The 23917-nt window shown below is 40.6% G+C and overlaps 1 protein-coding gene across 2 annotated transcripts; it reads right to left on the reverse strand.

Annotated features, from left to right (window-relative positions):
• Window positions 1–20625: 20625 nt before the first annotated feature.
• On the reverse strand, window positions 20626–23261 carry LOC139381518 (cytosolic 5'-nucleotidase 1A). 2 transcript variants are annotated; one of them, XM_071125142.1, is made up of 7 exons: window positions 22925–23241; window positions 22686–22808; window positions 22280–22409; window positions 22065–22187; window positions 21722–21891; window positions 21171–21470; window positions 20626–20902 (listed from the first exon to the last, which is right to left on the reverse strand). In XM_071125142.1, exons 1-6 carry the CDS (start codon window positions 22958–22960, stop codon window positions 21198–21200), a joined length of 855 nt encoding a protein of 284 aa, XP_070981243.1. In that variant the 5' UTR covers window positions 22961–23241; the 3' UTR covers window positions 20626–20902; window positions 21171–21197. The 2 variants fall into 2 exon arrangements, with proteins under 2 accessions (XP_070981243.1, XP_070981236.1); XM_071125135.1 differs by lacking the exon at window positions 20626–20902 and having other exon boundaries at window positions 20993–21470; window positions 22925–23261.
• Window positions 23262–23917: the final 656 nt, after the last annotated feature.

The following is a 23917-nucleotide window of genomic DNA, read 5'->3' on the forward strand; positions in this document are numbered from 1 at the left end:
AAATGGCTATGCATTCTGGGTGGTTTTAGGCATAAAAGGTAAATATTGGATCAGGTCTCTCTTAGAAAAGAGATGTTATCTCAATGAGGAAAACCTGTATAAATAAAGGTCAAATAAAAATGTTTAATAATAATAATAATAATAATAATAATAATATTGTTATTTCCAAAGAACTGTTGGTTTAACAGCACATTACCGTAACCGCACAGTATTGTTGGATTGGTAACTAGCAACTTTTTCAAACAACTCTGACTGGATTGAGAGACATCAAGGTCTGAAGTGAACCAACCAAACAAAGTGCATACAACATACGAAAAAAAAAAATATCATACCGAATATTACACTGTAATGGAACACTGATTTATATGATAAATGTTTACATTCATCACCAGTAAAATACTGTGAAGCATTATACAGCAGTATACTGCAAATTATGGTGCATTGTGGGATATTGTTGAGGGCGGGGAGAGAATTGCTGTGTTTAAAATGGTACTGTAATTCCACTCCACAGAATACAGTTCCGTACCGTATTTTTGGAGCCCCCAAAACCTTCTGACCACTAGTGGGTAAATGGTATTGTTGTTTCTGAGGCATGCCTTGAAAGAGGCTAAATTTGTGGTATCCGTTAATGTGAGTGCTGTACCAATTTAACAGATATGTGGTAGTACAATGTCTTGCAAAAGTATTCATCCCCCTTGACATTTTTCCTGTTTTGTTGCATTACAACCTGTAATTTAAAATTGATTTTTATTTGGTTTTCATGTAATGGACATACACAATATAGTCCAAATTGGTGAAGATGAAATGAAAAAAAAAATGAAAAAAATTAATAACGGAAAAGTGGTGCGTGCATATGCTATGAAGCCCCTAAATAAGATCTGGTGCAACAAATTACCTTCACAAGTCACATAATTAGTTAAAGAAAGTCCAAAGGTGTGCAATCTAAGTGTCATATGATCTGTCACATGATCTCAGTATATATACACCTGTTCTGAAAGGCCCCAGAGTCAGCACCATCAAGCAAGCAGCAACATTAAGACCAAGGAGCTCTCCAAACAGGTCAGGGACAAAGTTGTGGAGAAGTACAGATCAGGGTTGGGTTATAAAAAATATCCGGAACTCTGAACATCCCACGGAGCACCATTAAATCCATTACAAAAAAATGAAAGAATGTGGCACCACAACAAACCTGCCAAGAGAGGGCTGCCCACCAAAACTCACAGACCAGGCAACAAAGAGACCACAGATAACCCTGAAGGAGCTGCGAAGCTCCACAGTGGAGATTGGAGTATCTGTCCATAGGACCACTTTAAGCCGTACACTCCACAGAGCTGGGCTTTACCTAAGAGTGCCCAGAAAAAAATAATTTTGTCTCTACAAAGTATTGACTTTGGGGTGGTGAATAGTTTTGCATGCTCTAGTTAATTTTGTTTTGTCTTATTTCTTGTTTGTTTCACAATAAAAAAAAAAAGAAATAATCTTCAAAGTGGTAGACATTGTGTAAATCAAATGATACAAACCCCTCAAAAATATATTTTAATTCCAGGTTGTAAGGCAACAAAAGAGGAAAAATGCCAAGGGGGGGGGGGGGGGGGGGGGGTGAATACTTTCGCAAGCCACTGTAATACTCAAAAAATTTGTATTGAAGACAGATTGGAGTAGCAGCCAGTTGACACCTTTGTTAAAACCTAGTCTACCCCTTCCTTTTTCGAACATTCTGTTAAAAATCGCGCAACTTTTCAGCGTCCTGCTACTCATGCCAGGAATATAGTATATGCATATGATTAGTATGTGTAGATAGAAAACACTCTGAAGTTTCTAAAACTGGTTAAATCACGACTGTGACTATAACAGATCGTGTGTTTCATCGAAAAGCGCAAGAAAAACTGCTCTCTGAAAGCTAAAAATTATTTCCATGCGTCACTTTCATGGGTTGTTAAAAGGGCACAAAATTGATTATGGACCTGCATGCAATTCCTACAGATTCCACACGATGTCGCCATTGTCGTCATTTTCCAGGGACTTTTTTCTTGGTAAATCCAACTAACTGGATTCAATTTCTTCCGGTCTCCACCAGGATGTTTGGAATGTGCACATTGGCAGCCATTGATTTGAAGACGAGGAGCTATTGAATATACATTGCCCTGTAATCATTTTGATAGATTATAAACGTTTACTAATACCTAAAGTTGGATTACAAAAGTATTTCGAAGTGTTTTGTGAAAGTTTATCGTCGACTTTTTTAATTTAAAAAAATGACGCAGCGTTTTAAAACAATGTTTTTTTCTGAATCACACAGCTTCCATAGAAAGCTATTTTGGGTATATATGGACCGATTTAAACGAAAAAAAGACCCAATAGTGATGTTTATGGGGCATATAGGAGTGCCAAGAAAGAAGCTCGTCAAAGGTAATGAATGTTTTATATTTTATTTCTGCGTTTTGTGTAGCGCCGGCTAAGCTAAATCTTTGTTTACGTCGCATTCAGGCATTTTGGGGTGTTGCATGCTATCAGATAATAGCTTCTCATGCTTTCGCCGAAAAGCATTTTAAAAATCTGACTTGTTGGCTAGGTTCACAACGAGTGTAGCTTTAATTCAATACCCTGCATGTGAATTTTGATGAACGTTTGAGTTTTAACGAGTACATTTAGCATTTAGCGTAGTGCATTTGCATTTCCAGGGGGATACTTGAGACATCTGCGTCTCAAGTAGGAGCAAGAAGTTTTTAAGGCCTCTAGAAGTGCTACTGATCTTAAAAAATATATATACATATTATATATATTGACATTTTGTAATTTCAACACATTACTTAGCAGCCAACCTGCTTGCACCAATCTCATGCAATTATGGTAAAATACTGTAAAATACAAATCCCATTTCCCCTCAATTAATTTAATTAATTACAATTATTGTAAAAAGATTACAGTAACGCACTGTACTGTTTTATGGTAAATTACAAGCAGCCAGATAATGTAAAAGCAACGGTAAAACATAATACAGTAACAGTATGGTAACATACTGTACCTTTTTTTTACTGTAACTTACAGACAACATACTGCATGTACAGTAAGTTACCATAAAAACAACAGGAAATGTGTTACAGTGTAGTTAACAGTGATGCTTACATAGTCAGTAATATAGGCCTGTCTGTCTCCTGCTTTGTTCCCTCCTTATACGAGGCAGACTCCCACTGGCCAACGGTTTCCTGTTCTCTGTGTGCTTGGTTTGTGTGCGGTGCCACAGTAAAATCATATTGCGCAATCATTCGTCATGCTGTCCCTTTTCACAAAGTTAAAGCAACAAAAAAAAAACGGACGATTTCTTGTAACTTCTGTTATTTGTTGTCTGGCTCATGGGGATGGTTGTTGTAGATTTACAGCACACAGGCATGACATCTATAGCCACTGACTAAAAGTGCCTCCACACATTCCTGTTTTCATTATCCTTCAGAACTTGTGTCCTAGTCGTTCCATAATAGAACCATATATGGCCTTATTCCTCGTATTTTAGGAAGGTCATGCCTTACATCATTTCTTCATACAGGTTATTCACTCTACTTTAACACATTTTGGTTCAATTCTCTGTATGCTATAGCCTATTGGACTGGATACAGTATGCTCCCATACTGCCCTCAAAACGTGCACATTTCTCATATAATGATCAGACAAATAGATCTCATCTCAATTTCAAAAACAGATCTGCTTTCATTAACTTCTTTGCAAAGGAAACGGGAGTCATGCGGCTCGCATTATTGTCTGACGTCTCCAGAACAAATGTGGGTGTTTTATGAGTGGAAAAGTCCACCATAGACATGCTCCTCTCCTCTGATCGTAAAAGAACAGATAAGCCCTATAGTTACAAAGATTGGGACTGAAGTCAGTTCTCTCTCCTCAGGCCAGACTGACACTGCAGACAAGTACAAAGGCCACACTAGTCCTACCCATTTTCATTAGGATTGATAGTACAGTTGAACAGGGCAACAGAGCAGGGTATGTTTTAATCTAGGATGTAGTATTACTCAGTTTAGTAATACTTACTCTGTTGAGCTTTGAGTTGATCTGTGAAGCAAAAACACAAGCAGAAAGCTCAACATGGTCCTCAAAGAGAAGTGTGGATTTTTGACCAAAAGTACAGTATGTGTACACCTGCTCGTCAAACATCTCATTCCAAAACCATGGGCATTAATATGGAGTTGGTCCCCCCTTTGCTGCTGTAACAGACTCCACTCTTCTGAGAAGGCTTTCCACTAGATGTTGGAACATTACTGTGGGGACATTACTGCCACAAGAGCATTAGTGAGGTCGGGCACTGATGTTGGCCGACTAGGTCTGGCTCCAGTCTGCGTCCCAATTCATCCCAAAGGTGTTTGATGGGGTGGAGATCAGGGCTCTGTGCAGGCCAGTCAAGTTGTTCCACACCGATCTCGACAAACTATTTCTGTATGGACCTTGCTTTGTGCATGGAGGCATTGTCATGCTGTAACAGGAAAGGGCCTTTCCCAAACTGTTGCCACAAAGTTGGATGCACAGAATCGTCTAGATTGTCATTGTACGCTGTAGCATTAAGATTTCCCTTCACTGGAACTAAGGGGCCTAGCCCGAACCATGAAAAACAGCCCCAGACCATTATTCCTCATCCACCAAACTTTACAGTGGCCACTATGCAATCGGGCAGGTAGCGTTCTCCTGGCATCCGCCAAACCCAGATTCGTCCATCAGACCGCCAGATGGCGAAGTGTGATTCATCACTCAGGAGAACACGTTGCCACTGCTCCAGAGTCCAATGGTGGCATCTTTAACCACTCCAGCTGACGCTTGACATTGCGCATGGTGATCTTAGGCTTGTGTGAAACTGCTCAGCCATGGAAACCCATTTAATGAAGCTCCCAACGAGCAGCTCTTGTGCTGACGTTGCTTCCAGATTCAGTTTGGAACTCTGTAGTGAGTTTTGCAACCAAAGACAGACAATTTTTACGTGCTTCAGCGGGCCCACTAGACATTTTCACTTCACAATAACAGCCCTTACAGTTGACCGGGGCAGCTGTAGCAGGACAGAAATTTGACAAACTGACTTGTTGTAAAGGTGGCATCCTATGACAGTGCCACATTGAAAGTCACTGAGCTCTTCAGTAAGGCCATTCTACTGACAATGTTTGTCTATGGAGATTTCATGGCGGTGTGCTCAATTTTATACACCCGTCAGCAACACGTGGCTGAAATAGCAGAATCCACTGATTTGAACGGGTGTCCACATACTTTTGTGTATATAGTGTATCTTTGAGGACCGTGTTGAGTTTTCTGCTTGTATTTTTGCATCACAGATCAACTCAAGCTCAACAGGGTAAGTATTACGAAACAGATTATTATTGGACATTGACAGGGACACAGCTTCAGGGTCTACAGCTTTTGAAATATGTTTCAGGTTGGTTGTCCAATTACTTTTGTTACTCATGGATGTCATGGGCATATATTAATATGTTATGTTTTTTTGTTGTGTGATGTATATATACACACACAAAACTGTGATTTTACCCATAGAAACCCCATATTCATGGAAAAATACAGCATTTTTCATCAATCCTTTCATTACCAATTAAAGAAAGGCTATAGCCCACATGTATTTTCTCTCTATAATGTGTTACTTTATATCACTTTATACTAATTTCAGAAACACTTAGGGATCTGTGTTTTAGGCTCTATTTTCTGCTGGCATTATGCCAGCGCAATTGACAAACTCACGCTCATTTGCAATTTACGAACTGTTAAAGCCAGCTCTCTTCTGTTTTCAAATCCTAGTGCCAGGATGGGTCAATTACTTGTCATTTACTTGTCACTGAGATCCACCTGCAACATCCCCTGTTCACTCAACTCCTGAAACAAACCCCATTCTGCTTTCCCAGATATCCATCTCCCGCTGTATCTTCCACCCTTCTTCCTACCATACACATGACTGGATAGTGATCGCTATCCACTGTAGGTTCCTCCCATACTTGCCAACTACATGTTCCTGCCGTTGAACTTGAGATCAGAGTAAGATCCAGAGCAGATTGGATCGTGTATATATACTGTCGTTCTGCCCCTGAACAGGCAGTTAACCCACTGTTCCTAGGCCGTCATTGAAAATAAGAATTTGTTCTTAACTGACTTGCCTAGTTAAATAAAGGTAAAAAGAAGGAGAAAAAAAAAGATTCATTTCCGGTTACTGGGTGAACCCTGTTTCCCCGGGGCCGTCATTAAGACTCACAAGCCCTTTCTCATCCGGGAGTTCCTCCAACATTTGTCCATATACATCATCAGTCTGTGACCCTCCCCAGAGCATATTGTGGGCATTAAAATCCCCGCACCAATTTACCCGTCTCCTATCTTGACCTTCTACATTCCCAAGGGCCACCAACTATAGTCTTAAAACGGGATGTAGAAGTTCACCATTACCAGATTCCCCCCTCCCAACCACACTTCTACCACTACAAACTCCTGCACAACTCCCTTTACCACAAGCCTATATGGGATCCTCTGCTTTATAAAGGTATGCAGACCACTTCTCCACATTCCACGTATGCCTGTTCTCCCCCACACTTCACACACACACACACATCTCCTTTTGCCTTTACACACTGCCGCCACATGCCCAAACGTTTGACGGTTATAGCAACGCAATGGTTTTCGGGAACATAAGCTCGCACATAGTAAATCATATACCCAATCCTAACTTTTTCTGGCAGTACCAGATCCTCAAAGTTTAGTAGTACTGAAAGGTTATCCACTTTCTTCCTATATCGTGTCATCTGGAGGCTCTTATCCTCAATAAGAGAGCCTCCCTTCAAGTGTTCCTTTATTTATTTTCCCTGTTAACACTTTCTGGAACTCCTGTAATAACCCACTGCCACGCGGTTTTATCCGGCACTCTATCAACCACACCTTTACTTACCTGCTTGAGTTTGAGCGCCTTCTCACGCTGTTTGGCATCGGCACACAATGCCACCAAACTTCCATTACGAAAAATGTACTCTTCAAATCACTAGTCAAATCGATCGGACTCACTGCCGTGACTCCACCCTTCACCAACACCTTGAATTCAAGTTCTCTCCGTACAACACTGCAAACCAAACCTCTGTCAACCCTACTCTCCCCTGACGCGACCTGCAGCCACAATGATGTCCAATTTCTTCGATTTCCATGCTACGTGAGCCATGGAGTTTATCACAGTTGCAATGAACGCCACAGAATCCACTTTCTTCACGTACAGTATGTCTGGTTATCTTGGTTGACAAATAGGCCTATCACTATGGGCTGTGCCCCATCCACTACTATTTCTTCAACTTCACTTGCTCTCTCAATTTCTTTGATTGTTTCCCGATTGGAGATCCGATGGACCACCTTAACTTTTGCCACCTCAACCTCCTTCACTCTTACAGGGCACTCGACAAACTCTGAGTCATGATCCCCACCACAATTGCAACATGGCCGTTCTTCATTCCAATCTTGTGTATACTCCACCTGTCAGCACACCCTTGAAACATGGCCAAATACTTTACAATTTCCTTTACAAACCACACCTGGGATTTTCGTCAGGAGGTTTTCTTCCTTAACTTCCACCGACACCCTTGTGAGGCCCACTGCCATCTTCCTTTGTTCCTCAGACACACCATTTATCAGGATAAGCCCACTGCTGGACTTTCCCAACATACGATTCACCATCTTTGAGACCCCAAACGGATCTCCCAGATAAACATCCTCAGCGAAAAAATAATTACAATAAATAAAACAATTATAATAATCGCACCCCATCAAGAAACAAATCCTTGTTAGAAATACACTTGACATCCCCTTCAATTAAAGACAATTCTATTTCATTCCATTCTTCGACACTACTGTTGTCTGTTCATCTTCTCCAACTCCACTCGACACGCTTCTCGTTTCAAACTTGGCATTCACTTCCGCCAAGATTGGAGGCCCATGGTTCCACTAGGACTTCTTTCAGCTGTCTTCTTTTCACAAGCATATCTACAGCCTCACATGAGTCTCTCTGAGCCAATGAACATTTAGCAGGGACTGTTACAAAAATAGGTCATGTAGTACCACTTACATCCACTGTATGGCAGTATGATGCACACCATTGGGAGCACAGCGGAGAGCTGAAACATGTCATGTTTATGTTTGACTTTTCAGTTTTACTCAATACATTTTATTTTATTTATTTAAACAGCCTAGAACCTGTTTTTGAGGACTAGGATTTTTTGTCAGCTCAAGAGGTACCCATGACCAGTGGTGTAAAGTACTTAAGTAAAAATATTTTAAAGTTTTTTGAGTATCTGTACTTTACGGTTTCCCTGACACCAAAAAAGTACTCATTACATTTTGAACGCTTAACAGCACAGAGAAACGGTCCAATTAGCACACTTATCAAGAGAACATCCCTGGTCATCCCCACTGCCTCTGATCTGGCTGACTCACTAAAGACAAATGTTTTATTTATAAGTGTGCCCCTGGCAATCCATAAATGAAAAAACAAACAAGAAAATCATGCCGTCTGGTTGGCTTGAGATAAGGAATAAGAAATGATTTATACTTTTAATGCTTAAGTATATTTAAAACCAAATACTTTTAATCAAGTAGTATTTTACTGGGTGACTTTTACTTGAGTCATTTTCTAGTCAGGTATTTTTACTTTCACTCAAGTATGACAATTTTAGTGCTTATTCCACCACTGCCCATGACATACCATGGGGTCAAAAAGTCTACTTCTCGAGCCAGTCAATAGCACAGACTTAATTACATTTGTTGCTGTTATTTATCACTACAGTGTTTGTGTCAAATTGTCATCGAATTGTAATTGCAGGTAGCCTAGCGATTAAGGTTGCTGGTTCGAATACCCGAGCTGACAAGGTGAAAAATCTTAGCAAGGCACTTAACCCTAATTTGCCCCAGGGGCCTGTGAAACATCACACATCTGGTTTATGTGACAATAAAACATATTTTGTACATTTGTGTACTCGGTCTTGGACAGTGAGGACTCAATTTTCAGCTTCCATTCAGTCAGGGCAAATATATAAAGTATTTTCTTTAAACACTAAGGTCTTAAAAGGCTTTATATCTATTATAGACATGTGTGCGCAATGGAAAACCTATAGGACTTGAGTGTGTGACAGGTTTGTGATACTGAAAGGACAGCAACCATAATACCAGCACACTCATGTAGGAGAGCGCACTTTCTGTAAAACCAAAGGGCTAGTGGTGTAGTGAAGGGTATGCCTATGCAGGTATAAGCCCCATACCCACTTTTTTTTCAGTGGGCATTGCGTATACTCACTTCTTAATCCCTACTGATGGGTATCAATGTTGTGTAGTGGAGGTATTATGCAGTACAATAGAGAAATCATGCACAAAGTAGTTCACACGATTTCAAAGCACGTGAAATATATTCACATGCGTGCCACACACAACGGAATATCATCTGCAGGTAGCAAGAGTGTGCAGCTGTCAACTGGTTTTGGCATGGAGCAGCTCACAGAAAAATGACATCGTTAGCCGGTAGGGTAGGCAAGAGGTTTCAATTTAAGATATCTACCAGTAAATGCTAACTAAGACAACAATGGGTATGCAAACTAGGTTTCAACTCAAAGTTCCATGACGTACACTAAGGTATTGTTGGCAGATTAGATGGATGCAGTTCAATGCATGATTAATATAATTCACCAATACATTTCTTGGTAGTCCCAAAAAATATTGCTATCAGGTTGTAAATCACAGCCGGCCTGGTACATTGTTTTCTGCCTCCATTCGGGATGCACTGTTTCAGTTTCAATGACTCAATATTCTGGGCACAAACAGACAAATGTAACTAAGGCTGGGATTGTCAATACAATCAAACTAGCTAGGGCAATGATCACAAGTCAGTCAAAACTTGGCTAATAGGCTAGAATATCTAATTATGTAGCATGCTAAAAAAATTGAGCCTGATGTTAGCTAGATAGATGAATGTCATGTCATGCCATATGAGGAGTGGGTGAGTGACTGACTTTTCCCCCTCATATCGTTTTTCGGGGCTACACAGCTAGAGATGCAGGTGTTATTTGGTTAGCTCGCAAGAACTTGAATGACTGTTATGCAGTTAGCATATCTCTTGCGGTAGCAAATTCACTCTGGCTATCTACTCCGATTTCAAAGCACTCTTGTCTGAGTGTGCCAGAGAACAGAACAACTGATGAATTTATTAACGCACAACACCTTATGAATATGACTGGCGTCAGTAAACTTAGGCAAAAAAATGAATAGTTAGTGAAGAACACTCTAGATAACATGTAAACAGCCTAACCAGCTTTGCTATGGTGAGTAAAATGGTCCAAGTGAGGTGTTCTCTCATTTGTGTCTGGAAGTACCTAGCTAGCAAGCTAGCCAACTTTAGCCAGTTAGCTCAGGTGCTTGGTTGGGACAAGCATGCATTGGCAATGAGGCTATAATTCTCCATTGTTTATCAGTGCAATTTTGACAGCCAACTAGCTGAAAAAGTTGGAGAGGGTTTATCTAATGTTCCTTCGTTAGATTTTAGCTCATTTCGCTCTGGCTAGCATTAGTTGTTGATCTTGTTGTTGATGTGCATAACTGAAGGAGAGAGAGCCTACCTTTTCAATAGGACTGTAAAGTTCCCAAATGTGAGAGGACACCTATGGTGTTGACATATTTGCAGAAATTCATCCAGGTGCATTTTGTGGCTTTTGGTGAGCGCATTCTAATGATCTAAAGGTGCGCTGTTGCAACTGCCTGTAAACACACAGTCCAGTTCAAAGTGAATAATGGCAGGCCCTTGTGGCATATGGCTTGTTTGTATAAAGGCCTACTGTAGCTCTGATTGGCTATAGTTCACATGTCTGTGTAGACTCCGGTCCTGGACAAGACAGATGTTTTTATTCCATTTTATTTATTGCAGTGTCTATTAATTGTCCAAACGCACAAACGCTTTCCCACTCTATATTACTATAGCGGTGTCACAAATGCCTTAGTATACCTAATTCCCAAACATTCTAAGAATTTAAGAATAAAAAAAATGTAAAAGTGTAATTCTTCCTGGGGCTGTATATAAACAGATTTTTAATAAGATTTCATGTTGCTAAAATGCTTTCAGTTCCACTTTAAATGCAGCAATGTTTCACACACATATTTCAAAGAGATGGCTAACAACAGCAAGCAAGCTGCAATAAAAAACACAGTTCCACTCACCAGATGATGATGACCTTCTTGTTGAAAGTTATTCTTGAAAAGGGAGACGCTAACAAATTAGCAACAACATCCTCTTTGATAACACCTGCTGAAGCCGCTGCAAACTAGCCAACAACAAAAGCTAGCTAGCTAGACCATGGGAAAACTATTGCTCTCTATTGCTATTGTGACCTGTTGCCTTTAAGAAGGCAGAAGTTTCCATACGTTTTTGTAAAAATGGTCCCACCCATTAAGTCAAAATGTGATTGGTTGATTCCACTGTCACTCCAAAAAATTGTCCAAATACAGTTGAATGGCAGATACCTTTATCTAGCCTTTATCTAGCTTCTGATGTAGCTAGCTAGATGTATCTCCCCGGAGAACAGCAAAGAAAAATCCTGATTGGATCTTTTTTTCTCTTCAGTTTTAAAACCCTTTCCTTTCCAACAAAAACTGAAGAGATCAGTAGGTCATTGAAAATAATAATATAATTATTGTTCTTGTTATATTACTGTAATCATTATTTTTTATAAATCCTTAGGCCTTTTCTGAAGGTGTAGAAGGCTCATTGTTCCCCACTGTGTTTTGGTTATTAATCATTTGAAGAGTGGCTCTATTTTCCCTCAGTATGCTTTTTTCACTATTCTGAATGTCTAAAGCAGGGCTGCCCAACCCTCTTCCTGGAGATCTTCCGTTCTGTGGGTTCAGTCCAACCCTAGTTTAACACACCTGATTCTACTAATTAGCTGCTCAACAAGACCTTCACTAGCTGAATCAGATACGCTAAATTAGGGTTGGACTGAAAACCTACAGGACAGTAGATCGCCAGGAAGAGGGTTGAGCAGACCTGGTCTAAAGAATCCATGTGTTGTTCTGAAATATGAACACAGAAATACGGGACATTTTGAACTCTTATTATGGTGGTGATTTGACAAAATTGCAATCATCGTCTTGAATTGACCTCGCATTTTTCTGATCTCGGTCTTGACTTGGTCTCAATTTGCTCCGGTCCTGGTCTTAAATCCGTCTCGCTTTAGGTAGTCTTGAACATAACACTGGTAATATCACTGTTACCTAATGTCAAATTCCTTGTTCAAATCGGAACATAAAGTAGCCTATTATCCTCATAACATTGAATAATGCACATGTACAGTATGCATGTACCCAGGAAGAAAAGCATGTAGAGGGCATCTGGGCTAATGACAGTCCATATACTGTAGATGGGACTGAAGTGGAAGGGTCAAAGGAAATCACATTCATTTCCTCATGGCAACAGCCAACCATAACACATCCTGATAAACATTGCTGTTGGTGCAACATCGCAGCTACACCCAATCAGCTGCAACTACTCTAAAAGAACACAATGTACACAGGAAAGGCCAAATAACTGGGTGTTACGTCTTTATTTGATTCATTCATATCTTCACATACAAAAACGTAAAAAATAGGTAATGTTTAAATAGGGAGATTCACCAGGGCAATGAACACAAAAAAATGCACTAAACTAGTCATAGATTCAACTGACACACAATTTAAAAAACTAAACTTTGAATACTGTGATAAAATCATTTATAATAAATTATACCAGCATGAGAGAAGTTCATTGTCTCCTTGCCTCATTTTCAGGCCAAATATAATTGTACATAGTTTGTTATTATAAAATAATACTTCTAAACCTATGAAAGCACAGTGCAATTAATCTCAGCAGATAATTTACAGTATAATGAGATGTGTACAGGCACGCACACACACTCACAGTTAAGAAGGTAAGAAAGAGCATCAGTGACATCTACAGATAAACCAAAAAATGAAAGTCATTGTCCACAAAGCGGCACTGCGGGCTGCCTATCCTTTCTTTGGATTGGTGGATACATCTCATTATTGTAATCTTTTTTTGAATATTCGATGAGGTTGCTAACGTCAACCGCCTGTAGTCAATGGAGAGAGCTGCTACGCTTCTAGCCTCATACCATGAATATGCATAGCCTTCTCGAGACAATTTCAATAGAAAGTGTTTGTTCTCAAAGCTGCTGGGATGTCACATGCCCTACTTATATCAGTACACTTGTAACAAATTAAGCATTACAAAACTTCTACTCAATCAAATAAACCTCATGTAGCAAATAAACCATACATTTTTTCGTTGAACAAATTCGACACTCTCTCATTGACCTCCATACAAAAACTCATTGACTGGTGGGCAAAACAATGAAAAAACGCCACCTGCTGGAGGGAGACAGATTTTCTGCTGAGTTGGGACTCTCTCTTCCCCTTCCTCTCTTGATCTACTAACAAGGTTGTATAGTGATGGAAGGCTGCGCTCAACTGGTCAAAGTGAGTAGTTCATTGAGTTTATTCTACAAATTGCCTGTTCATGAAGGGACTTGTAATCTACTGTTGTTCTCCAGTCAGAGGTTAGACCCTTCAACTGATCTTGAAAGAGACAGTGGGGAGGCAGTTTCTCACAGTCAACCGTGTACTGTGAAACAACAGGGAAATGACAGCTAGCGTTTAACAACAGTAACCAGCTAACTCCCTCTCACAGTTTACATGCTTGAATGGCATTAGAATCTCTAGAGGGTTGTGAAATGGGTATTCAAGGACCTCTTTAAGGATCTACCTAAACGCAAAATCATTTTTACCTTCTTGAATTTGGGAGATACAAGGATGTGGACATCAGAATGTAAAAAAATAAAGGATTATTGGGTGATTCTAGAAATGTAATATGTCATCTGTTCTGTCCTACTTTTTCCATGGTTCCAGGACACAGATCCAACAGCCTTCTGCAGAGTGTTGATCTCAACATAGCGGCTGAGGATCAGGGAGGTGCCAGTGCCCACCACGACCTCACAGCCACCTTTACACAGTGTGCGTCCCCAACACTAATTCTGCCAATGACACTCAACTATTTAGTTAGGGAAACAGAATATAGTAGAGCAGTTGTTTTTAAGAAGTTTGATCATGCACATAAAGTTGATCTCTCAAGTGGGTGTGGGATGGGGGTAAAAACAGAAGCCTTTAGTCTTTATATAAAGGAAACTAGAGAGACAAATTGCACTTTGTGGGCCACAGATACTGAGGTCTCCATTGGGAAAGAGGTATTCTGATGTCAATGGAACAGAAGAGAGATCATATTGTTATATAGGGTAGAGCAAAAGGGATCAGCAAGGAAGATGTTTTAAAACTATATCATCTGTCAGTGGCAAAAATGAATTTCTCCTCCATTTCAAACTTACTGTGTATGTATCCTGGCTGAGATACCTAGTTACACTTCCAGTCCATAATACATTGAATAGTCTCTTCCATCCTTGACATATGTGCTGGACTTGGTTTCATTGTATTTCCGATGAATCCCTGCAATACAACATTAAACGTCTCATCCGTTTGATATGGTGTTTTCTGAACAAACTAGCTAAGACATGAAGCTACAATTCCCATGTTTATTCACATCTTAGAAAAATAGGTGCAAAGTAGAACTATATAGGATTCTTTGGTTTGTCCCCATAGGGCAGGGGTGTCATAGGGGAACCCATTTTGGTGGTATGTAGAACCCTTTGCAGAGGGTTCTACCGAGAATCCTCAATTTTGGTTTCTTCATAGAACCCCCTGTAAATTATTCTATATAGAACCCTCTATGAATGGTTCTGCCTAGAACCCCCTATAAATGGTTCCCCTGAGAACATTTTTATCTTTGAAGGGTTCTTCGTAGAACCCTCTATGAACGGTTCCACAAGCCTTATTAGCCTTTATAATTAGACTTTTTATGACAATACATTACAAATATCATAATACATATATTTGAGGTCCTAGTTATACCCTAACACAGTGATGTTAGGAAACTCCAGGTTTCCAGGCTACATCAGATCTGAATGTCACATTATGCTGGCTTGCAAAGTGATGTGTAATTCCTATTGGAATCCAGCCAGAGTGAGGACATCCAACAATTGGAATTAATCACCCTCAAACTGCATTCAGAATGACTACCAGTGAAAGGAAGATTGAGTAAGGACACTACCTAAATCATCTAAACATCTCAGTAACGGGTGCAATAAATCCAACTACTAACAGATTGGATTATTTTAGAAAAATGTATGTTATTTATCTTTGTGTGTAGATTCATATTAAACAATAAATGAATGTACATGCAATAAGAAAGATATTGAAACAAACAATTCTGAAAATCAACCAGCACTAGAGTATGCTGGGAAATATAATAATGACGGGTGTGGTTCTGTGTTTTACTTTACACAGAGTAAATATGACAAAAGCACACTCAACTCTGGTTATGAACACTAACACTGTGGTTCTTTTACACCTGTGAGTGTCAAGTTAATTTAACTCCTGAATCAACACTATACATGTTACAGTGAAAAATCAACACTTGGTAAAACTGGCCAATTCGCTGTGTAACATAAAATACACAGCTGGTTCACTTATTCCCTTTTGTTCTCCTACTCTCAGCTGAATAAAATCACAGAAAATAATCATTTGAAAGACAGAAATCCTGTCAAAAATATCCACTATGTCTACTGTTTATGTAAAATGATCAATGGAATACCAGATACATGCACACATATTCCCATACAGGTAGAGTTTAAAACATTCTCAAACCTATATTTTTTACACTATCAGATTACTCACTCCTGATGTTAAAGTTCAAACACTGAGGTAAACACTAATGCTCGGTCACTATTTCAAATAAAGGAAAGAAATATGATAAAAAAGCTTATTCAGATTCAGAAGGGTTCTATGTAGAACCCTTCCTACCTTCCAAATGATCTTTCTTGCATTCCAAAGAATCATCAAATAATCCTTTCTTCAAAAAACGGTTCTTAGGATGATACAAGTTGAAATGATAAAAGGGTTCTTCAGATAAAAACTGTTCTTGGTTGAACCCTATCCCTCTGCAAAGAACCCTTTTGGAATCATTTTTTTTCTAATAGTGAAGTATTGGCATGAATTATGTCACTCAGACAAGAAATCGGCCTTGAGTTTCAACTCTTTTAACTCTCTCTTTCTCTGAACCTTATATCAATTTACTCCAAATATCATGGCTATGTAAGATTTCTATAGTCTGAGAAAATGCTACACGTGTACAGTATATGAAGAGAGACAGCACATGACATCAACGATGGAGGGTTTGATCCAGTATCAAAGGTCACCCTGAACATTTGAGGTGGGTTTTCCAGACTCTCCATAAAACTGAGCCTGGAAACACAATCATATTCAGGATGAACAAGAGATATCAAAACCAATGCATAATGGGTCAAGTATGACTTGAGTTACTGTGCATGAGGCAGTTACTGTGACCTTAACTGTCCATAAGCTCAAAAATCATACTTCTCTCAAATTTTGTACACACATTTGTTTAAATACCTGTTAGTGACCATTTCTCCTTTGTCAACAGCATGATCCCCAAAAAATAATTACATGTAATTTGTCAAATGCGCAGTGAAATGCTTACTTACAAGCCCTTAACCAACAATGCGGATTTAAGAGAATTCCCCCCAAAAAATAAGAGATAAGAATAACAAATAATTAAAGAGCAGCAGTAAATAACAATAGCAGGGCTATATACAGGGGGTACCGATACAGAGTCAATGTGTCAATGTGCGGATGGCACCGGTGTCGAGGTAATTACTAATTAATTAATTTTTCAGTTTTTGATTTGTTAAAAAAGTTTGAAATATCCAATAAATGTCGTTCCACTTCATGATTGTGTCCCACTTGTTGTTGATTCTTCACAAAAAAATACAGTTTTATATCTTTATGTTTGAAGCCTGAAATGTGGCAAACGGTCGCAAAGTTCAAGGGGGCCGAATACTTTCGCAAGGCACTGTATGTGCATGCAGGTAGAGTTATTAAAGTGGCTATGCGCAGACAACAACAGAGAGTAGCAGCAGCATCGAGGGTGGGGGGGTGCAAATAGTCTGAGTAACCATTTGATTAGCTGTTCAGGAGTCTTATGGCTTGGGGCTAGAAGTTGTTTAGAAGCCTCTTGGACCTAGACTTGGCGCTCCGGTACCGATTCCCCTATGGTAGCAGAGAGAACAATCTATGACTAGGGTGGCTGGAGTCTTTGACAATTTTTAGGGCCATCATCTGACACTGCCTGGTATAGAGGTCCTGGATAGCTGGAAGCTAGGCCACGGTGATGTACTGGGCCGTACGCACTACCCTCTGTAATGCATTGCAGTCGGAGTTCGAGAGGTTGCCATACCAGGCAGTCATGCAATCCGTCAGGATGCTCTCGATGGTGCAGCTGTAAAACCTTATGAGGATCAGTCTCCTGAGGGGGAATAGGTTTTGTTGTGTGCTTGGACCATGTTAGTTTTTTGGTGATGTGGATGCCAAGGAACTTGAAGCTCTCAACCTGCTCCACTACAGCCCCATCGATGAGAATGGGGGAGTTCTCGGTCCTCCTTTTCCTGTAGTCCACAATCATCTCCTTTGTCTTGATCACGTTGAGGGGGAGGTTATTGTCCTGTCACCACGTGGTCAGGTCTCTGAACTCTTCCCTATAGGCTATCTCATCGTTGTCGGTGATCAGGCCTACCACTATTGTATCATCTGCAAACTTAATGATGGTGTTGGAGTCGTGCCTGGTCGTGCAGTCATGAGTGAACAGGGAGTGCAGCAGGAGACTGAGCACGCACCCCTTACCACCTGGGGGTGGCCCGTCAGGAAGTCCAGGATCCAGTTGCAGAGGGAGGTGTTTAGTCCCAGGGTCCTGAGAGTAGTGATGAGCTTTGAGGTCACTATGGTGTTGAACGCTGAACTGTAGTCAATGAATAGCATTCTCACAGAGGTGTTCCTTTTGTCCAGGTGGGAAAGGGCAGTTTGGAGTGCATTAGAGATTGCATCATTTGTGGATCTGTTGGGGTGTTATGCAAATTGGAGTGGGTCTAGGGTTTCTGGGTTAATGGTGTTGATGTGAGCCATGACCAGCTTTTCAAAACATTTCATGGTAACAGCTCGTCTGGTAGCCTCGTGTCACTATGCAGCTCTTGGCTGTGCTTCCCTTTGTAGTCTGTAATAGTTTGCAAGCCGTGCTACATCCGACGAGCATCGGAGCTGGTGTAGTACGATTCGATCTTCGTCTTGTATTGACGCTTTGCCTGTTTGATGGTTTGTCGGATTTCTTATAAGCTTCCGAGTCCCCTCTCCTTGAAAGCGGCAGCTCTACCCTTTAGCTCAGTGCGCATGTTGCCTGTAGTCCATGGCTTCTGGTTGGCGTATGTACGACCACTTTTTTATAGACCGAGTCACTGGTGCTGGAATCAGGAGGATAGAGTTATGGTCAGATTTGCCAAATGGAGGTCGAGGGAGAGCTTTGTACGAGTCTCTGTGTGTGGATTCAAGGTGGTCTAGAATTATTTTCCTTCTGGTTGCACATTTAACATGCTGATAGAAATGAGATAAAACTGATTTAAGTTTCCCTGCATTAAAGTTCCTGACCACTAGGAGCGCCGCCTCTGGATGAGCGTTTTCCTGTTTGCTTTTGTCAGAATACAGCTCACTGAGTGCGTTTTTAGTGCCAGCCTCGGTCTGTGGTGGTATGTAGACAGCTATGAAAAATACAGATGGATGAAAACAGATGAATGAAAACTCTCTATAGATAAACTCTCTAGGTAGATAGTGTGGTCTACAGCTTATCATGAGATACTCTACCTCAGGCGAGCTAATTCCTGAGACTTCCTTAGATATCTTGCACCAGCTATTGTTTACACATATGCATAGGCCCCCGCCTCGTGTCTTACCAGAGGCTGCTGCTCTGTCCTGCCGATAGAGTGTATAACCCACCAGCTGAAAGATAAGATATTTCAATTTTTAATGTCCCGTTGGTAGGATATACCTGCTTTCAGTTCATCCCATTTATTTTCCAGCGATTGAACGGTAGCTAGCAGAACGGAAGGCAAGGGCAGATTAGCCACTCGTCACCTGATCCTCACAAGGCATCCTGATCTTTTTCCACAAAACGTTTCTTTTTCCAGCAAATCACGTGGATCCGGGCCTGGTTGGGTTTCCATAGTATATCCCTCGCGTCCGACTCCTCGTCAAATTTGAGGTCAGTAATCCCAGTTCTGATGACCAGAAGCTCATTTTGGTCATAAGAGATGGTAGCAGCAACATTATGTAACAAAACAAGTAACGAACAATGCGAAAAAACAAACAAAATTGTATGGTTGGTTAAGAGCCGATAAGACGGCAGCCCTACCTTCCGGCGCCATCTTTTACTTATCATTACACAGCTGCACCTTGTGCTGGGGACAATAAAATGCCCCTCTAAAATGTGCAGTTTTGTCACACAACACAATGCCAGAGATGTCTCAAGTTTTGAGGAAGGGTGTAATTGACATGCTGGCTGCTGGAATGTCCAACAGAGTCGTTGCCAGAGAACGTAATGTTAATTTCTTTACTATAAGCCGCCTCCAATATCGACCTCCACATCCGGCTTCTTCACCTGCGGGATCGTCTAAGCCAAGCCACCCGGACAGCTGATGAAACTGAGGAATATTTCCGCCTGTAATAAAGCTCTTGTGGGGAAAAACTCATTCTGATTGGCTATGCCTGGCTCCCAAGTGGGTTGGCATATGCCCTCCCAAGCCCATCCATGGCTGTGCCCCTGGCCAGTCATGTGAAATCCATAGATTAGGGCCTAATGAATTTATTTAAATTGACTGATATGAACTGTAACTCAGAAAAATCTATGAAACTGTTGCATTTATATTTTGGTTCAGGATAGTTCCTTTGCTGGGCTCACCTTCATCGTCGTCAAAGGTGTTGCTGTAGGAATCAAGGAATAGATGACAGAAATCCCTTTCTGAGTCAAACATAGATTGCCTCAAGGTCTTGAACTTTGTGAAGGGAAAACTGGATAGCAAAACAAACAGAAATGGTACACAGGATGCTATAAGGATCTCCTCAGTGCCCCTAGGACCTGTCAAGCCTTACGAACAAAAAAGGTCCTTAGACTACTAATAATGGTTCAAGCAGTATCATTTTACCATTATCTGCAGAAATCTTATCTTTGTCACTACATAATTCATATATAATTCCTGCATAATATTGGCACTGTCCAGTTGCTAACCACACATGACTAATGCAGTTTAATAGTACACTCCACTGATGTTTTATGAATTAACTAGTATTTTATTTTGAACCTTTATTTAACTACACAAGTCAGTTAAGAACAAATTCTTATTTACAATGACAGCCTACACCGGCATAACAAGGGCCAATTGTGTGCCGCCCTATGGGGCTCCCAATCACGGCCGGATGTGATACAGCCTGGATTCGAACCAGGGACTGTAGTGACACCTCTTGCACTAAGATGCAGTGCCCTACAACAGCTGCGCCACTCGGGAGCAGCAAGTGTTAAAAACACATCTACTGTATATGAGTGACTCAGACATCAAGCTGCTAATACACAGAGATTTCAAATCTTTATTTTTAATTTATTTATTTGTTTGTTGTTTATGCAAGTTCTGATGGCTTCTCTACCACTTCTGTGGTGTTCGACTGTAAAGGATCCATACACTGGACACAGTCTCTCCTGAGAGGTGTTCATGCACATCATTGGTTACTTGTTGCTATTTACCTGTCATTCCTGTCACGCATCACGACTTACCTGAGGCTAATTCACAGGCTCAAATATTGGAGTTATGGTCATTCTTATTTACGAAGGCTATATGCACCGCACCACCTGAGGAAAATTGTCAGAATGCATTATGTGCTGCTCTTGGAGTTTATTCAATTTTTGTAGTTTGTAAAAATTAAATAATCAAGATTAAAGGAATATTTAAATATTTATTTACACAACAATCTGTTCAAGCAGTTGGTTCATTGACATACTGAAGGTGGCAGCTGTTGTATGAATGATACAAATGCTGGTGAGGTAAAATAAAACTCGAGACAAAAAGCGTACAAGAAAGCTTGAACCAAAAATGTAACAGAAAAATACCCAAACATACATCTTCTTCCCATCGGTCTGCCATCCATCATGACATTGCAGTGAACCCCTCCATGTGATACAGGCCATCGAGGCAGACGATGTGCGGCCGTACCAAGTTAAGGATGGGGCTACGAGGGGCTCCGGCCAGGCAAAAGGCCTCATCCACAAGCAGTCCCCAGCCTCGTAGAGTCTTCAGGGCGCTGGCACACACATCCCTGGAGCTCCATACTGTCATCAGGCCGGTGCAGAGGGGGCTGCCCTCCAACCCAAACCTCCTCCTCATCTCTCCCATCAATACGGCAAACTCTTTCACGGAACCCTTGAGTACAAACAGCAATACTTTAATTTAGTGAAAGCGAGTAATTAATCCAACTCACATATAGTAAGTGCATTATCAATGGAAACCCATACAGTATTATGTACACTGCTAAAAATAAAAGTGCTTCGCAGTTCTAAATAGAACCTTTTTGAAGGCCATATGAAGTAAGCCATTGAACCCGTTTTGGTTCTACATAGTCATGTCTTCTAGAAGGATAGGACAGGTATGTTGTTATAGGACAACTACTGTACCTTTGCAGTTTTGAAGGCCTGCAGCTGGGTCTCGGTGAAGCCCTGTTCTCTTAAGCCATGTAGCATCTCCTCTGAGGATCCAATCACGTCTCCCGAGAACACCACTTTGAGCTGATCCTCTGTCTGATGATGTGGGTCTGTCTGACGGTACAGTAGGGCTGCTGGAACACCTGACGCAATGTCCAAAGAAACAGGGGAATTTAACAGTTGGTTTGAGGGAAAGATTGTGTGTGTGTGAGAGTGAGTGAGTGAGGGCGGTATTTAATTAAAACCTTTACGATAACAAATGCTCACCAAATGAAGGTTCGTTTCTGAGTTAATGTAAGACTTCGAAACACCATACCTTTTTGTAAGGCCTTGCACACATCATTAGTATCCGTTGACAGGAACAGTTTCACGTTGTTTGATTGCAGGCTCTCAATGGAATCCTCCTTGTTGCAGAAGCAAAATCTGCCAATATCAATACCTTTTGGGGAGTACAAGAAATACAAAATAGTGATTAATCTTACACACAGTACATACCCCTATTGTAGGCCTAATTCGGAGTGTATGCCGTACCATAATGTTTTGCACTGGCAATGATCCGTGAGTGTTTTTCTTCGCTGTCATTGGACAGCAGAATCACATCGAACAGCAATGTCTCTTCAGAGTTCAAGGTCAGCAGTCTTTCATTCACTACCTGGATGGCCTGATGAGGATGAAAGCATGCAAAACCACAAAAATATAGTAAGGCCAACTATATTTCTGTAAAGACTGTAATTCCATTTCTATGTGCATAACACTTTTAAATGACACTTCATAATACTGAGGATGAAAGCATGCAAAACCATAAAAATATAGTAAGGCCAACTATATTTCTGTAAGACTGTAATTCCAGTTCTATGTGCATAACACTTTTAAACGACACTTCGTAATACTGCTACCTGTGCATACATTATGGGTGCTTAAAACAATGAATATTCACCTTCATGAAAGAAAAAGCATCTCCCTTTCTCAAAGGTTCTGTTGCTCCATGGACTTGCTCAAATTCTGGGTCAAAAATTGCGTCTGATGACACTGCAACAACCACAGCCTGAGCTGCGTCTCGCTAGAGACAGACATAAACATTCAACAGCAGTGCTCAAACATAGACGTATACAAGTCGTTTTTCTGTTGACGATTATGAAAATACAGTTTTGCCGCAGGATATCTGACATGTCTCACCTGCTTGACATCCGGGTTGCGCACCATTGAATCCATCTTGCTTGATAAAGCAGTTTGAAAGATAATAGTTTGAAAAATAATAACGCAAACAATCTCCAAACTCTAAAGTTTCTTCACCATGAAAACGAAAGTACAAAGCCAATTGACTTTCAGGAATACTTTAGAATGCATTTGGTCTTGCAAAATGGTCTATTTGAATAGGCTATAATGACAAACTTCCACATATGTTGAACAGATTATGCAGAATAAAGAACCATTTGAAACCAGTAGCCTAAGAGTGCCTGCGAGTGCCTAAGCGAGTACCGTAAAATTGCCCTCCCTTTCTACAGTGTTTTTCCGTAAAAAAAAACATATCAGATATTTATCCAATACTGCCACCCGCTGTACAGGAGTAGTAGGACTAGCAGAACTCCACAAATTGAGATTATGTTGTTTATTTGTCATGGCAACCATATTTATAAATTGCATATTTATAAAACCAAGAGGACTCAAAAACTTGCAGCATAAATACAAAGTAGTCAGATGTGTGTAATTTGAATACAGGAACGTAATGGGATAAATATAAATAGTTAATGAGATGATAGGAGAGGTGACTATTCACTCATGGAGGGACGGACGGTTGTCACTTTGCACAGTGGTGTAACAGAACCGTCGTTTATGCTAATTCATATGTAAATGAAAATGCTTCTGTTTACTCTTGCTTTCCCTCCAAGATGTTATTTGATACTATACTATTACCCCATGTGTATAAAACATTTCCAGACTATTGTACTATATCTTAGTCAATCGAATGTCTCTCCTCTTCTAATCCTGAGATGGAGCAAAGCATTCCAATGTTGTGTGACACACAAACACCCGCATGCGTGCCCGTACGCACACACACACACACACACACACACACACACACACACACACACACACACACACACACAAGCACACTGTGTGGTGTCACTGTGTGTCCATGAGTTGTTGTAGTCACTGCCTCTGTTACAT

The sequence above is a fragment of the Oncorhynchus clarkii genome, chromosome 2 (genome assembly GCF_045791955.1).
Source record: "Oncorhynchus clarkii lewisi isolate Uvic-CL-2024 chromosome 2, UVic_Ocla_1.0, whole genome shotgun sequence".
Classification (NCBI taxonomy): domain Eukaryota; kingdom Metazoa; phylum Chordata; class Actinopteri; order Salmoniformes; family Salmonidae; genus Oncorhynchus; species Oncorhynchus clarkii.